A 15,326-nucleotide genomic window follows, 5' to 3' on the forward strand; every position below is an offset into this window, starting at 1 on the left:
TCAATAAATGATCTTTTAAAATCATTATGGTCACCTTGTAAATTGGGAGTTATTATACCCACTTTGTAGATGAGAATGCCAATATTTAGAGGAGTTAAATCATGTGTAAATTGTGCTGGTGGTAGATGGAACTCCATGATTTCTGAGTCCACTCTGTTTCCACTGTGACACATGGCCAGATTCTTCATGGAAGACATCTCTACTTGTATTTTATGCTATAGAATGGTGGGCTTTTCTCTCCAATTATGATTTCTTGTAGATTGAGGGGAAATGGTTCTATCATGGATAATCACAAAGCAGAGTAGTTTAAGATAAAAGAAACTTCCTGGCTTGATTCTTGATTCTTGATAGCTCATTCACATAACAATTGGGAAAGGCCACAGTTCCTTGCCAGCTGTTGGTAGGAAGTCTCAATTTCTTACCACATGGACATCTCCATAAGGCTGCTTAAGTGCGATCACACCATGTTAGCTGTCTTCCCCCAGTGTGAACCGAGTTACTGATATAGCCCATGCTCAAGGTGGTGATTTAGCCTTCACCATTTGAAGGGAGGAATATCATTGAATTGGTGGACATGTTTTAAAACCACCAAAATGGGTTAGGTAGGCCATGTTTTATAATCTGCCACTCAAATATTTTATTTCAATTCCCCATAGATATTGTCAAAAAAGGAGGAGGGGCTTTGGTGTTAACAAACCAGTCTTTGAACCCTGGATATATGTTCAATGTCTCTAAGCCTTGTTTCTCAACCATAAAATGAAGATCATATAAAGTCAACTTCACAGGTTTGCTGGTAGGTTTGCAGGTTATAGAGATAAAGATGTTAGTACCATGTCTGGCACAAAGTAAGTGTTCAAAAAATGGACTCACTTCTGTTCTATTACAAGACAACTCTCCCTTTCCCCACTTCTCTAATATAAGTTTAAGTCAGGATATGAAAATCACACACACACACACACACACACACACACACACACACACACACACAGTGGTTCCCAAGCCCATTCTGCTTCTACCATGTCATACTGCTAGCATCTGCATGGGAGCCATTAACCTGTATACTATGGAATATAGTTTCTTTTTTTCTTTTCCCTCAAGTTTCAGATATTATTCAGTGTAAATCCCAACACAATACACCACCATGATTTTGTGCATTTAGGGGGGAAATATTTCCTGCATAAGTGATAAATTGTGCAGACGGCTTCTGGAAGACCTTCATTCTAAGCAGCTTTAGAGTGAAACATTTCATTTAGAAGTCTGGACCTTCTTTCTTCAGTTTGCTGTAATCTACATTCACTGAGTAGAACTTGTATTGGTGATTGAGACTCCTTTTGTTCCAGGTTTCTGGGTTATTCTTTCTATCCCAACTGACATCTGGATTGAACAACACCAGGTGCAAGAACTGCTCTGCTCCAGTACTACCTGCCCCAATAAATATGAAGAGGGGAACCAAGCACAGATGCTTCTTGGCCTGACCAATGATCTGGCATAACATGGTTGCAGCAGAGGAGGCCTGTCTAGGAAAAGAAAGAACTCAATGAGAATGCCCGGCACTAAGTAATCCTTACCTGGAATACAGTTTCTTGTGACAAAAATTAGATTCCAGAATTGGGATACAAGTTGGAAAGGGAACTTAAATGTTCCCCAGTCTTGCCTAAATTCTCAAACTTATTGGCTACTTTCGAATGTTTTTAGTAAGAGAAACACAGGGTTATTCTAGATGCTTCCACTTGTGACCTCGACAACCCTGAGCTCCCTTTTCTAAGAGTGATATGCTCTCTTTCAACTTTGTTGTGAAGTTTAAGTCTGATGATGTGTGTAACTTAACTCAATAAACAGTAGTTATTACTTTCATTATGTTATGGTTAGCTTCATTTAAGGTCTAAAGCATTTTAAATACCATCTGGAAAAATTATGTGTATTTGGGGGCAAGGGTAGGTGTACTACCTTTTCCTAAGAATTGTAAAATGTGCTTGCCAATTTACATAGATTATTTCAATTTATTCCTCAAAAAAAAAAAAATCAGAGTGAGACCTATATTCTTATTCCCATTTAGCAGATAAAGAAATAGGAGGTGAGTTGGTTGGCCTAAGCCTCATGGTACCTAGACTTGACCCTGGGAAGCTGACACAATGCTCTCTGCTTTATTGACTATATTAGAACAAGGGCAGTGTGGACTCAGAGAGATGAGTTGAATTCTTTGACCTGCTGACTGATCATTTGACTACATAATACAAATAAGAATTAATAATCCATGGAATCAAGGGTTGTGTTTAGTTTAGTACAACAATAATATCAGGGGATACTACAGGCCAGGCACAGGCAGGGCTAGATAGGGGGGCAAAAAGGTTAAAGAGGGTTCTGTGGGAATGTAGAGGTAGAGGAGAAGCACAAAACTCACTATAACGTTTCATTTTTTTGTCTCCAGATAATGATAGAGAGACAACCCTTTTGAACTAGATGATGGATGGAAAGCCAGCTCATGTTACTAAGACACACACTTGTAGTAAACCCTGAAGACTGTCAGCTTAGGGGCGTTGACACTGATGAAATTCCTGATGAAACTATGTTGGATGATTATAGAGTCAAGCTGTTAGAAATCACGATATCACAGCTGAACAATTTCCTTGGTTCACTCTATGTCATTTATCACCATTGTTTGTCTTGGTTGTTGGTATTAACATCAATTATTTAACATAATGCACATTTTCCTTCCTAGCCCTCTTTCCTGTCTGGCATGTGGAATCTCTTGCTATTAAACTGAGGGGCAGGTAGAAACATTAGTCCTTCTTACATCATTGTTTCCTCTGAACTAAGCTTTTTTGGGGGGTGGGGGTGAAGGTAAATTGGAAAAAGCCAGTCTAACTTGGATAAAGATTGTTTTTCTTGCTCTCTGTGAATTTTTCCAGTTGTCATTTAAGTTGCTGTTCCTCTGGGGTTGGGCCTCAACTAGAACAATGGTGGTGTGAGGTAGAGAAGCAGGCGGGTATGTTAAATCTAAAATGATTAGAAGCTGCCATACTTGGAATGGCAGAAACAGCTATTTGTGTCCCCAAATCTGTTCCCCTCTCTGACGTAGTATCATAACCTCATTGTTATGGGACAGCAGGCATCCAGCTAAAAGACTATATTTACTAGTCTCTCAGAACTCTAAGATATGGGTAAGGAATATCAACAGGAGTGTAATGTGAAATTTGGAGGAAGACTGATTAAAGGTAATTAAATTTGTTAGAAATTCCCCTTCTCACTCTACCCTATGGCCCTTTCCTTCTGCTACCCTATATCATGGGCATGATAATTGTGCTCTAGGAGCCCTCTTGAGCTGTGAGGTGACATTAGGTTGGAAGTTGCAACTAATATGGTGAGCAGAATGAGGGGTCTTGGATCCCTGATGACTATAAGGGATATAAGGGATATAAGGACATAAGCAGAGGCTCAGAGGTCCTACCTCTTTTATGGAAGTGGTAAACAGCTGAGTTATTTAAATAATCATTCTTATTTGTTTGTTGTTTAGGTTTTCTCTTACAGGCAGCTGATCTTAATCCTAACAGATAAATTTAGGGGTGACTAGGTAAATGGGAGGGAGGGTCAGAGCTGGTTACTCCCAGGTTCTTGCCTTAGGTGACCATGTTGGTGGTGGTCCTATTCAGTGAGAAAGAACACACAAAGAGGAAAAACAAGAAGGTGAGAAGAGGAAATATGTATGGTCTTGGGCACAGTAAGTCCAAAGGGACCATGGGACAGTGAGGCAAAAGAATCCCACAGGTAGCTGTATGTAAGTATTAGGTGCTATGAAATGTTAAAAAGGAAACAGAAAGAGAATTGGCCATAACTACCATGTGTGTGATAGGTAAAGCCACTGGGTGATATACAGATATGCATACATAATTGTTATTCTAGGCAGGATGTTGTAGATGTACCACCAAGGATCCATTTTTATTACTCTGCTCCCAGGTAGTTGTATTTTGATAAGATGCCAAATAAATGAAAATTTTAAAGCAGTTAGTTTCAGTTTCTAATGAATCTAAGGCAGATACTGTTGCCAAGGAAAGTTTCTAATCAGTGTGAGATACTAGTGTTGCCACAGTAAGTTGATAGAATTTTAGCCACATCAAAGCCCTGTGATGTTTGAATGTATGTGTCCTAATCACAAGCAAGTAAGTGATTTCCAGTAGGGTTGTAAAATATTGAAACTGACTCATGGAATCCCCTTAACACTGATAAGGAGTAATCAAGTAGTGGACAAAGCATGGATCTAAGACTTAGACCAGATTGGGTGACTATACTGGCTCTAACAGATTCTACCTACACTATCTTAATGTCTCAGCTCCATTTCCTAAGAGCAAAAATGCAGGAATGCTTTCTTTCACACTACTGTTGTTAGAAACAGCACTGCTGTTAGAAATACAAGATGTCACATTTAAAGCCTCCGAACAGTACCTGGCATGTGAGAGACCTGTAATTCTTCATCCCATTTGGTGATTGGGAAACTGAAGCTATAGGGATTAGGGCTCATTGTTTAGATGTCTCCTGTCTGAAGTTCCCATTCTCAGGGGATTTTCTTGACTAGAAGCGAAAGCACTTTAATAGAAAAAAAAAAAAAATGAAATGGGGGAGAGTATGTACATCATACAACTCCAGGGGATGTCACTTACATTTAATTATGCTAACAGCTGTTCCTAGAGTTGAGCAGTGTGCAACCTCCATAACTGTATCCAGCAGTCCCATTTGGAGCCACTCCTCAAACAAAACAAAACAAAACAACCCAAAAAGCAAAACAGAAAACAAAAAAACAAAACAAAACAAAAAAACACAATTTTTTTTCAATAATAATATGTGTTATCCTTTGAAATAAGAGGATGCAGAGTCACCATTGTATTTTGTCTTTACTGCCCTGTATTGAGGTTATGGATCCCTAGGCTTCTTAAAGTCTCACTTTCCTTGTTCTCTGCCACACACTTAGTGCTCTTCACCTTCTCATTTTGGCCTTTTTCTTTGGCACATGCCAAATGTTACCTCCTCTAGTTTCTTTCCCTGCAAGCTCTGGGTGATATCAAGGATTCCATCTTTTGGACTGCCATGAAAGCTTGGTCATACTTTTGTTTTTGTCCTTGAGCTAAAGCCCAAACTCCTCAGTCTGTTTTAGGAGACCCAGTACAATGATCACCTCTTCAGCTGTATCTCCTGACACATCCAATCCATGATATACCCAGAATCAACACATTCTACTCATATCAATTTAGACTTTGTGTTTAATTTGAGCCAGAAGAAGAGCATTTTGCCATCAATTGGGATCTATTCCTGAATGGGAGTACATGTGATCCTACCCATGGGTATATGGTACAAACATCCTTTCTTAACCCTGTCATATGTTTCATGCTTTAAAACCTCTAGTCTCATGGCACCAGCTAGATATATGTGGCTATTTAAATTTAATTAAAATTAAATGAAACTAAAAATTGAGTTCCTCAGTTGTACTAGCCACATTTCAAGGGCTCAATAGTTACGTGTGGCTACTATTACCACAGGACATCACAGATGGAGGCATTTAATTCATTGCAGAGAGTTCTACAGGATAATGCTGCTATAGACTTTTCAAATGTTTGCAAGAAAAAGTACCTTAGAGTCTTATTACTCAAAATATTGTCCCAAGACTAGCTACAACTGTATCACCTGGTTGCTCATTAAAAATGCAGAGCCTTAGATGTACTAAGTCACAGCAACTGAGTCAGAATCTGTGTTGGAACAAGATTCCAGGTGACCTGCATGGGTGTGCAAGGTTGGAAATCACTGCCTTAAGGATCACCTCAGCCACCTCACTTTGAATGTCCTCAGAGTTTTCACCTGCACATTAAAAGCCCAGAGAGCCTTAAATATTGATGGTATCTGGGTCTCTTCCCTGGAGTGTATGATATACTTGTTCTGGAGCAGTCTTGGTACTAGGAGTTTTAAAAGCTCACCGAGTAACTCCCATATGCAGCCAGGATTGAGAACCAAGGCAAGAAGACTCAGAGAAGGACATTGATGGGCAGTGGTTTCTAGTTATAGACTCACTAATTTTTCTGACTTCAAGTCCAGTGCTCATTCTGCTGTAGCATCTAGCCTCACCCTCATCAAAAAGAATTCTAGAGGAGCAATGTGTACTGATCAGGCTTTTTATTTCCTTGTTTTTGTTTTTGTTTTCCCTTTCTTTCTCCTCTTAAAACAATTATCCTGATATCCCCAAGTGGAGGTAAAACAGGGACTGCATTGTAATTGCTTGCTAATGTCAAATTGATGGCTGATGGATTTGCCATCTACAGAGGCCTTGCCTTTAACATCCAATGCCTGGTGTGGAGCTTGCCACCCTCCTGGTGGAGATCAATATTCTATTATGGAAGCAGCTGGCTGGTAGACATATGCAGGCCTCACCTCTTGCCTTTAGGCACACTGGCTCTGTGAAGAATTCAGGTCAGACCTGTGAGAGCTATGGGTGAGGGAGTCACTAATCAGCCCACTAGAGCCCCACACTTCCTCTGGGTTAGGTTCATGCAGGGGCACAGTGATACAGCCATAGCCCTGCATATTATGAGGGCCTGCAGGCCAGACAGGCAGCCTGGCCATCATCCCTTCATGTCCGGTCAGCTAAGTGTTCTGCAGCAATCAGCCTCAGACTTGCCTACCAGAGACTGCTAGGAGGGAAAAAAGAGAAAGAGACTTCATAGACATTACTCATTCCCTCTGTCCACCCTCCTCTCTTCTAGTCTCTCTCTCTACAGGTGAAGTGGAGTGGAGGGCAGTTGAGCAACAATAGTGGCAGTCATAGTGACCTATATTATTGAACGTTAACAATGTGCTAGGAAATCTAAGTTCTTTTGTTAATTTTCTTGTTGAATTCCCATAATAATACTGTACAATGGGGCTTGGTTTTACAGACGGGAAAGTTCAGGATCAGAAAGCTTAAGTGACTTGGTCAAAGTCACACATCAAGAAGTGGTAGAGCTGGCAGGTAAACCTAAATCTGCCATTCAGCAGGGCTCATGCTCTTTGCGACAATGTAGTTTGGTTTCCCAAAACCTGTGTGTGAAGGTCCTCCGGTATGCATGAGGAAGAGAAAACTGCTGGACGGGCAGCATCATAATGACTACCCACATTGCACTGTAACAGTTACTATTTGATTTTTTAAATGTGGGTATCATTTATAAACATAGTTTTTGTCAATCTTAGGGTACCATCTGATGATTTTTTTTTTTTTTTTTTTGCACATGTATAGACCTGTGTAACCACAACTTAGGTCAAGAAATAAGAATGTGTCCATCTTACCAGATATTTCTTCACAACTCCTTCCTAGTTTCCACACAAGAGAGAACTGATATTCTGATTTCGGTCAGTATAGATTAGTTTGCCTCATCTTGAACTTCATATAAGTTGGAGCACACCATATGTCCTCTTTGTGTCTGGTTTCTTTCACTTGATTTATTTTTGAGACTCATCCATGTTGTAGCAAGGATCAGCAATTCCCTTTTGTTGCCGTAGAGTAACCCATTGTATGGATACATCACAATCTGTTTTCCATTATCCTGTTGATGAACATCGGGGGTGGGTCCCCCTAGACTGTAAATGCCCACAGGACAAAACAAGATTTTCCCTGATAACTGTGTTCACTTCAACCAAAACTCTACCACTCTTAACACCACCTTACTTCATGGGGTTGCTAGCATAGTTATCTCACACAGGGAAGGGTTTTGAAAATGCTTGTTCATGGATGGGCTTGGTGAGTGAGAGTCTAGAGTCTTACTGAAGTATCTTTAGCCTCAGTTAAGCTGAGGAGCTTTCTATAAGCAGTTTTTCAGAGAGATTATTTTAGCCCTTGGGGCTACTATAACAGATTATGGATAGGGTGACCTATAAACAATAGAAATTTATCTCTCAGAGTTCTAGAGGCCAGGAAGTCCAAGATCAAGGTGGGGACAGATTCAGTGTCTGGTGAGGATCACTTCCTAGTTCATAGAGGGTTGTCTTCTCACTGTGTCCTCACAAGGCGTAAGGGGCAAGGTAGCTCCCTGGGCTCTCCTTTATAAAGGTACTAATTCCATTGATAAGGGTTCTGCTCTCATGACTCATCACCTCCCAAAAGCCCCATCTCCTAATATCATCACATTGGGGGCTAAGTTTCAACATATGAATTTTGTAGGGGGAGATGCAGGCATTCACTCTGTAGCAAAGATCATCCTATTTTCAAATCAATTCCTTCCAAGGGAAATTAAGAGGCGGACCTCAACCACTGGCATTCTTGGCGTGGCAGTCCAGGGATACTAATGGAATCCAGAGACATGTTTTTCATGGAGCTATGTAACCAGAATGAACAGAGAGATTTCTTTGTTTCCTCAACTGGAAAATGAGAATAATATAACCAGCTCTGCCTCAAACTACAGGTGTTTATAGAAAGAGGAATTACTGCAAAATTCTTCATAAGTCACAGTGGACTTTGCCAGTCATAAGTATGATAAACCAAATATCCAAATCCACCGTTCCCTCTAGTGTTTCTTCAAAGCCCTTTCTTTGGCATGCTCAATAAATGCACCTGCCGTCTATCAGTTTGGGAACTGCAACAGCAGAGGTAGCTCGGGGAGCAACCCAATGTCCTATCATGTTAAAGAACGTGAGGCCACTTAGAAAACAGGCGAGCTTTGCATCTTCCATTCACCTTTCCAGATGCCATCTCCACCTCACCCCCAACCCGGAGTTCCTTCCCAGGAGACTGACTTAAGTAGACTGAACTAATAGGTTCCCATGTTTCTGGTGTCTGGAGGGTGGTTGGAGAGTGGAATTGGCATGGTTATTCCTCTGGTTCCCTCCCTGCAGGCTCATCTTTACCAAAGCCCTCAGCTCCTGATTCCATCCAGCCCTCTCTGGCTCTATGTTCCAATGAATATTATCTGCCCTTGATCTTTCTGACCTTGGGGTATTAAGTCGATAACTAACTGGAGTACTGTGATATTCCTTAGGGTTTCTTGATACCCTGTTCACATCTTTGCAAATAGTGTCTTTTATTTTATTTTTTTCATACATTTAAAAAAATTATTTTGTTTTTTCAATGTTCCAAGATTCATTGTTTATGCACCACACCCAGTGTTCCATGCAATACATGCCCTCCTTAGTACCCACCACCAGGCTCACCTAACTCCCCACCCACTCCTCTCCAAAACCCTCAGTTTGTTTCTTAGAGTCCACAGTCTCTCATGGTTTGTCTTCCCCTCCAATTTCTTCTAATTCACTTTTTCTTTCCTTCTCCTAATGTCCCCCTTGTTATTCCTTATGCTCCACAAGTAAGTGAAACCATATGATAATTGTTCTCTCTCTGCTTGACTTTTAAAAATTTTCTTCAAATAATCCTAATTTGAGTGTGTCCTCTGTTTCTTGCTGGGGCTCTGACTGACACATTAACCCGAACAACTTTACAAAGATTTGTTTCCCCAAAACACCTGACGATGACTTTCTTCTCCTTATTTTTCTTTATTACCTAAAAGAATTCTGGGGAATATATTCTCTCTCTCTCTCTCTCTCTCTCTCTTTTTTTTTTTTCTATCCACTAAGGCTTCCAAAGCCAGTTTTCATAGAATTCTTGAACTTTTCAAACATAGCACAACTCTTTCCATTATACTAAAAAGTAGAATAGTGGCTTATCAAGGACATGCCATAAGCCTACATATTTGGAGATGGCCTACTTGGGTCAGGGATGGAAACTCCATAAAGTATCTATCCTTGATGGGTCAGAATTTTGAAACTTGGCCTCGGGATAAAACTTTGGTGAGCCAGGATAGACTAGACGTCTATGCAGTGGAGTGCTACCATTTTCAACCATATAAGGTGGCCAAAGCTCTTACATCATGAATCATAGAAATGAGTCTGAAGGCCTGGTGTGGTCAATCTAATCCTTATATTAGGAACTGAATCACCTTCACTACTTAATTCAGTTTTGGGGAGGTGATTTAAGTGATAAAACCAATTATCTTAAGAGGGAAATCTTACTAATAAAATATTATTTCTAAAGCTCTTGTCACAGATGGCTAAGTTTATCCTGGGTTTTTAGGAAATGAGGGCTTTAAAGATATTTAATCGTGTTAATATAAACATTTTTTTTCTTTCTCTTTCTCCTCTATCTTCATTTGTAAAATTGGGTCCCCCCTCACCATGTGGCTTTTACCTTCGAAGTGTACTTTATTCAGTGTCCTTTGTCTTCCTACTGTCAATGGACTAAATAAGGACTCTATAATCTCTCATTCATTTCAGTACAAAAGCCTTTTAATGACTCTGCCACTGGTGTCCTTTTCTGTAATTCATCCTCTGTAATGTCACCAAGTATGCTTCTAATCAGAACCAATCATACCACACAGCCTTTCAATCATTGGTGTTCTAAAGCTTGTAACAATTTCCTGTATTTCATGCCATGACCTTCGAGTATCTTTGCCCTGGAATGCTACTTGTCCTAGAAATAATGCCAAAAGTCAGTCACCAAAAAGTGGGTTCATCTTTATTCTGTGACATCCTTAACTCAGGACAGTGAACAGAACATAAGTGGTATCATCATTGGTTAGGAAATGTTAAAACAGATACACCCACTAGCCACCATCCTGTTCATGGGGCTCTACAGGGGTCAATGTTGACCTGTTTGCCTAATGTTACTCATGAAATGTTCTCAGAGTTTTTCTGCAAGTAAAGCAGATGTAACTCAAGGTGAGGTCTGCACAGGGGAAAACAGATTTAAGTAGAGATTTTGTAGTGTGAGGATATTTCCAAAAAATACCCTTATTTTGTGGAAGCATTATTTTCACATTTAATTGATGAAAAAAACTAATGTGAAGAGAGGTTAAATAGTCTGTGATTTAGAAGTCACTCAACTTCAAAGTACCTCAAATAAATGTAGATTTTCACAAAATAAAGACAAAAGAAAGGGGGAGGCCAAGAATAGGATCTTTGTTTCTTGCTTCCCTTAGACCTGTGGCTTGATTTCTGCTCCATCTGACTCATGCCTCTTTTCAGGTCAGTTTTATAATGTGTGGATTCCTGGCCAAACTGAAGAACTGTTTAGCCATACATGTGCTGGGTTTCCAGGTACAGGAGGGATGGAGTTTATCAGATGTTTACCTTTTAACTTTGTGCACAAGCACAGGTGTGTGTGGAATGCAGAAGGGGAATTCTTGGTGGCGTGGTCCACACTAGCTTGAACCATCCCGTTCAGAACTAGCATTTTAAGTCATCTGAAGTTCAGAAAATTCAGACAAGGCTGGTTTAAGGAGGTGGGGACATCAAAGATAATGTACTTTTCTCTTAGGGAAAGAAAGAAAAACATTTTCTTTACAATTTCCTGCTCTTACAGTCCTCCTTTCTTCACTGTATATCGAATGCCTGATGCATGCCAGCCCGAGTGCTAGGGAACAGAGATCAATGTGACCATCCATGTCCTTGAAGAACTTACCAGTTGTGAGTGAGAAAGACACCAATTATTGCAATACTGTGCACTACAGTTGATGGGCACGTATAATTCTCTGCAATACAGGGGAAGCAGGAAGGAGGGGAAAGGAGTAGTATTTCTGGAGTGTCTACTGGGTAGCAAATACTGTGTTTTTTTGCATTATATTTGTCTAGTGTAATCGTCACAACATTGCTGGAAGAACAATACAATTTCCCCCTGATTCTCAGAGAAGGAAAGCAGAGACGTACAGCTAGGATTAAGAGTTCTTATTAAAATTGCATTTGTCTGGTTCAGAAGCTTTGGCTTACTCCACTGCCTCCCCACCCCAGATTTGCCAAAGGGTCTGGGACTGTCCCCATTCCCTTGGACACTGTATGCTGATGGCTAAGATGGGAGGGGTGATAGGCATTATAGGATGAGTAGGTTCAGGCTGTGAGAAGTCAAAGGAGCCAAGGAGCATGGAATCTTTGGGAAATGACCAGTCCTTCTCCATGGTCAGAGAGTGAATTCCATTGGAGGAAGACAGACGATAGGGGAGAGTGGGAAAGAAGAAGTGAGAGAGAGAGACTAACAATGCAGATGGTGTCTATTTGCAAAGGGCTTTATATCTGTAATGGCATCCTTCTTGTGCTAGGTATACTGTAGTCTTATAATTTTTGTTTATTTGCTTTATGTTAACAGCTAACATTCTATGCATTCCCCTTAACTTTTAGTAATGAAAGGGCATCATGAATGCCCATAGGCCAATGAGGTAAGAGCTGCAGTGGCAAAGATGTGAAAGAACCCTGGATTCGTATTCATATGAGGTGCCCTTGTTTCTTGACCCACCATGTAGACCTATGTGAACCTTGGACTATTATTTAACCCCTTTGAGTTTCAATTTCAGTTTGGGGATGCTCTTCATTCCTACTGATAATAGAGCCAGTATTCAAATAACATCATAGATCTGAATATGCCTTGACAACGAGACATTGTTGGGCAAACATTTGCTTCCCAGATTTTGGCATTAATGGTAGTTTATGGAGTCAAAGTCAATGTTCTTCTCCTTGACTAAATTTCTACTAGAAATAGAGTGAAAATGGTTTTTGAATTTCTTTTTTCTTTCTTTCTTTCTTTTTTTTTTTTTTTTTTGCAACTGTTCTGTAGAAGTTTTCTTTCATTCCATCAGTTAGTTGTAGACAGCCTTTGAAAGACAGCTAGCCTAGGAGCCACTCCGGTCCTTGTGTGGCTGAGTCACTTGAGATGGAGAGAAAGTATGACTTGCAGGAGCGGGAGGTGTGAGAAAGTTCACCCAGTAGCTTGGGTCACGGGTAAGGAGACTGAGACTCAGATGAAGAAATGTATTAGAGGTTATCCCGTAAGACAATCCCAGATGCAGATGCCAGTCCAGCTCTGTGGCTTTGAATACCTGTTCTTTCACTACTTTATGTCCCCTGCAGTAAAAGCACTTCTGAGTAAGTGGGTAGGGCTGTCAGTTAGGTTCAAGCCAGAGTTGAAGTGGAACTATGCACACAGGACATGAATGCCCTGTCGGAAACTTTGCTGTGGCTTTTACCAGCCAGCCCTCAGAATAAAACCCACCCAGAGCCAGTTAAAATCCGCCTTGGCCATAACGAGCCAACCGCTTCCAAAAAGAGAACACCTCTGTTGTTGGCTCCAGTCAACAGCAGGAGAGCAAGTCAGGAATGAGGAACCAGGAAGCCACTGGGAAAAGATTTTGCTACTTGGACCGTTTCCTGGAATACTATAGTTAAATAGAGAAAACCCTGATAACTTTTTCAGGGATGTGTGTGTGTGTGTGTGTGTGTGTGTGTGTGTGTGTAATGTTAAAGGAAACTTATTCAGAGACATGAGATTCAAGACTTGTGCATGAAATGCCCAGTCTGGCGAAACCTTCGTTGTGGACATTGGCTGCTTTCTCTGTTGGAGGAGTCAGCAGGTAGCACACCTGTCCGGCAGGAATGCTCTGTCAAGATGCATTAGTGTCATCTGGGCTGATATTGCCCACAGCTCCCTTCCGAGATTAGAAAGAAGGAAGCTGAACACCCCCAGGATATCTTGGGAATGACATTTAAAAAGCCATAGCTGTCCCAGCTGAGCCTGGAGCCTGGCAAGGGCTGGGAGCCCACATTATTTATGTCAGCAATCTCTGTCAGAGCCACATCTGGGGACAAAGGTTCAAACCCCAACAAATTTAATTGAGACTCATCATGTAGACAAAATTGAGACACTGACAAGGCAATTTGTAATGGTTAGAAAATGCTTTTCTAAGTACCATTGAATGCACTGGCTTCTTGGCATTCCCAGAGAATACTCTCACCAGATACGGTCCAGAGAGATGACACCTTTTAGGGGTTCAGGGACTACCTAAAGGCCAGTGATAGATGTTTTCCTTGGGGGCGATTATGGCTCTTTCCTCTAATAGCTCCCTATTCATACCATATTAAGGGCTCAATAAGACCTGAAAAGGAGCTGGTAGCTTTAAAAGCTGACGCAAACTCCAGAGCTCTGTACAAAACATAATATCCCTGGGAAAATAGACAGCATAAAACCATAAACAAAACACACCTCACCAATGCATTGATAAAAGCCAAACTGGTATTACAGCCTGATGGGAAAGAAGACTCATTCCTGGTAGTGACACTTGTACATTCTGGGGGTAGGTCGGAAAGCAGGAAAGAGAGAATGCCTTCTTGTTGAGACTTGCTGCTAGAATCTATGTAGGGCATGCCAAACCCTTCCCTCATTAACTGTTTGACTCTTCCTACAGGCTCAAACATATTACCTGGGCAGTTGCGAAATGAGAACAGTTGTGGGACAAAGAACACATTGTTAAACTGCAGAGTTGCACAGTTATTGCCTGGAGCACCAGGTTAAAGGAAACTGAGCTGGAGGATTGGCTGGGACGGTGAGTGTACGCAGCTCAGTCTAAGGCCCTGATCCTGAGAAACTTGCTGGGTTCCTGCCCTTTGATTCAGAGAAAGCAGCTTTCCAGCTGGGTCAGACTCCCTCCCCCACAGAAAATAAAATAAAGTCAATAGCACATAAAAATTCTTTGTACTTTTTTCAGTGCCTTTCATCTGCTCAGCTCAAAGGACGATGAGGGTATTAACTCTGGCTACACCCCTTACTGGTAGGTGGAGAGTTTGCTCGTCCCTCTGTTTTATGGATGGGGACCTGAGATAGGGAGAAGTTAAGCAATGTGACTGGGGTCACATAATTGGTCAGGGGTGGAGCTGGGAAGAGAAATTAGGTGTTCTGATTCCTAGTCCAGTGCCCTCTGCAGGCTATATTGAGAGATGCAGTTGGTTAAAATTTGAAGGACCAATGCGGAAGTGGAATCACAAGTTAAGATCAAGAAAGGAAATCTGCAATCATCTTGCCAAAGTCTTCATTTCCCAAATGAAGAGATGAGGCTTGGGAAATTGATGCTTTTCCAAGGTCAAATATGTAGTTCATTAGAGAACCTTGTCTCTTAACTTCCAGTTCAAGATGGCTTCCACTTCATTGTGTTATAGTATCTCTTGTCCACACCAGCTTTGCAAACTTTAGAGTACCTAATAATTTCACTGGTATTCAAGAAATGTTTGATGATGATTTGATAGTCTCATACCAGCTTTCCTTCTCTATGTCTTTGTATTCATTTCTCGGCATTCAGTTCAAGACCCAGAGCACCTAGGAAACCGTAATTGATCACCTCTAAACAGCTCTAGCCTCTACCATTTGAATCCCACATTTGCCCAGGGATCAGGTATCATTTCCTACTCTAAGGTGTCCTTGTCCCTCCCCTTGACTCACCAACCTCCACAGGCTAGGTTTCCACTACACTTTGTATCTCACTCTGCCTTAGAGTGTGAAAGACTTGGTCATA

The 15,326-nt window shown here is 41.1% G+C and overlaps 1 protein-coding gene across 1 annotated transcript; it reads right to left on the reverse strand.

Moving 5' to 3' along the window:
• Window positions 1–1,191: 1,191 nt before the first annotated feature.
• LOC116876996 (cytochrome c oxidase subunit NDUFA4-like) lies at window positions 1,192–1,495 on the reverse strand. Its single transcript, XM_032873448.1, has one exon. The coding sequence runs from the start codon at window positions 1,493–1,495 to the stop codon at window positions 1,250–1,252; it is 246 nt and encodes an 81-aa protein (XP_032729339.1). The 3' UTR covers window positions 1,192–1,249.
• Between the last annotated feature and the right edge of the window lie 13,831 nt (window positions 1,496–15,326).

Source organism: Lontra canadensis, unplaced genomic scaffold, assembly GCF_010015895.1.
Source record: "Lontra canadensis isolate GAN:19392208 unplaced genomic scaffold, GSC_riverotter_1.0 scaffold49, whole genome shotgun sequence".
Taxonomy (NCBI): Eukaryota; Metazoa; Chordata; class Mammalia; order Carnivora; family Mustelidae; genus Lontra; species Lontra canadensis.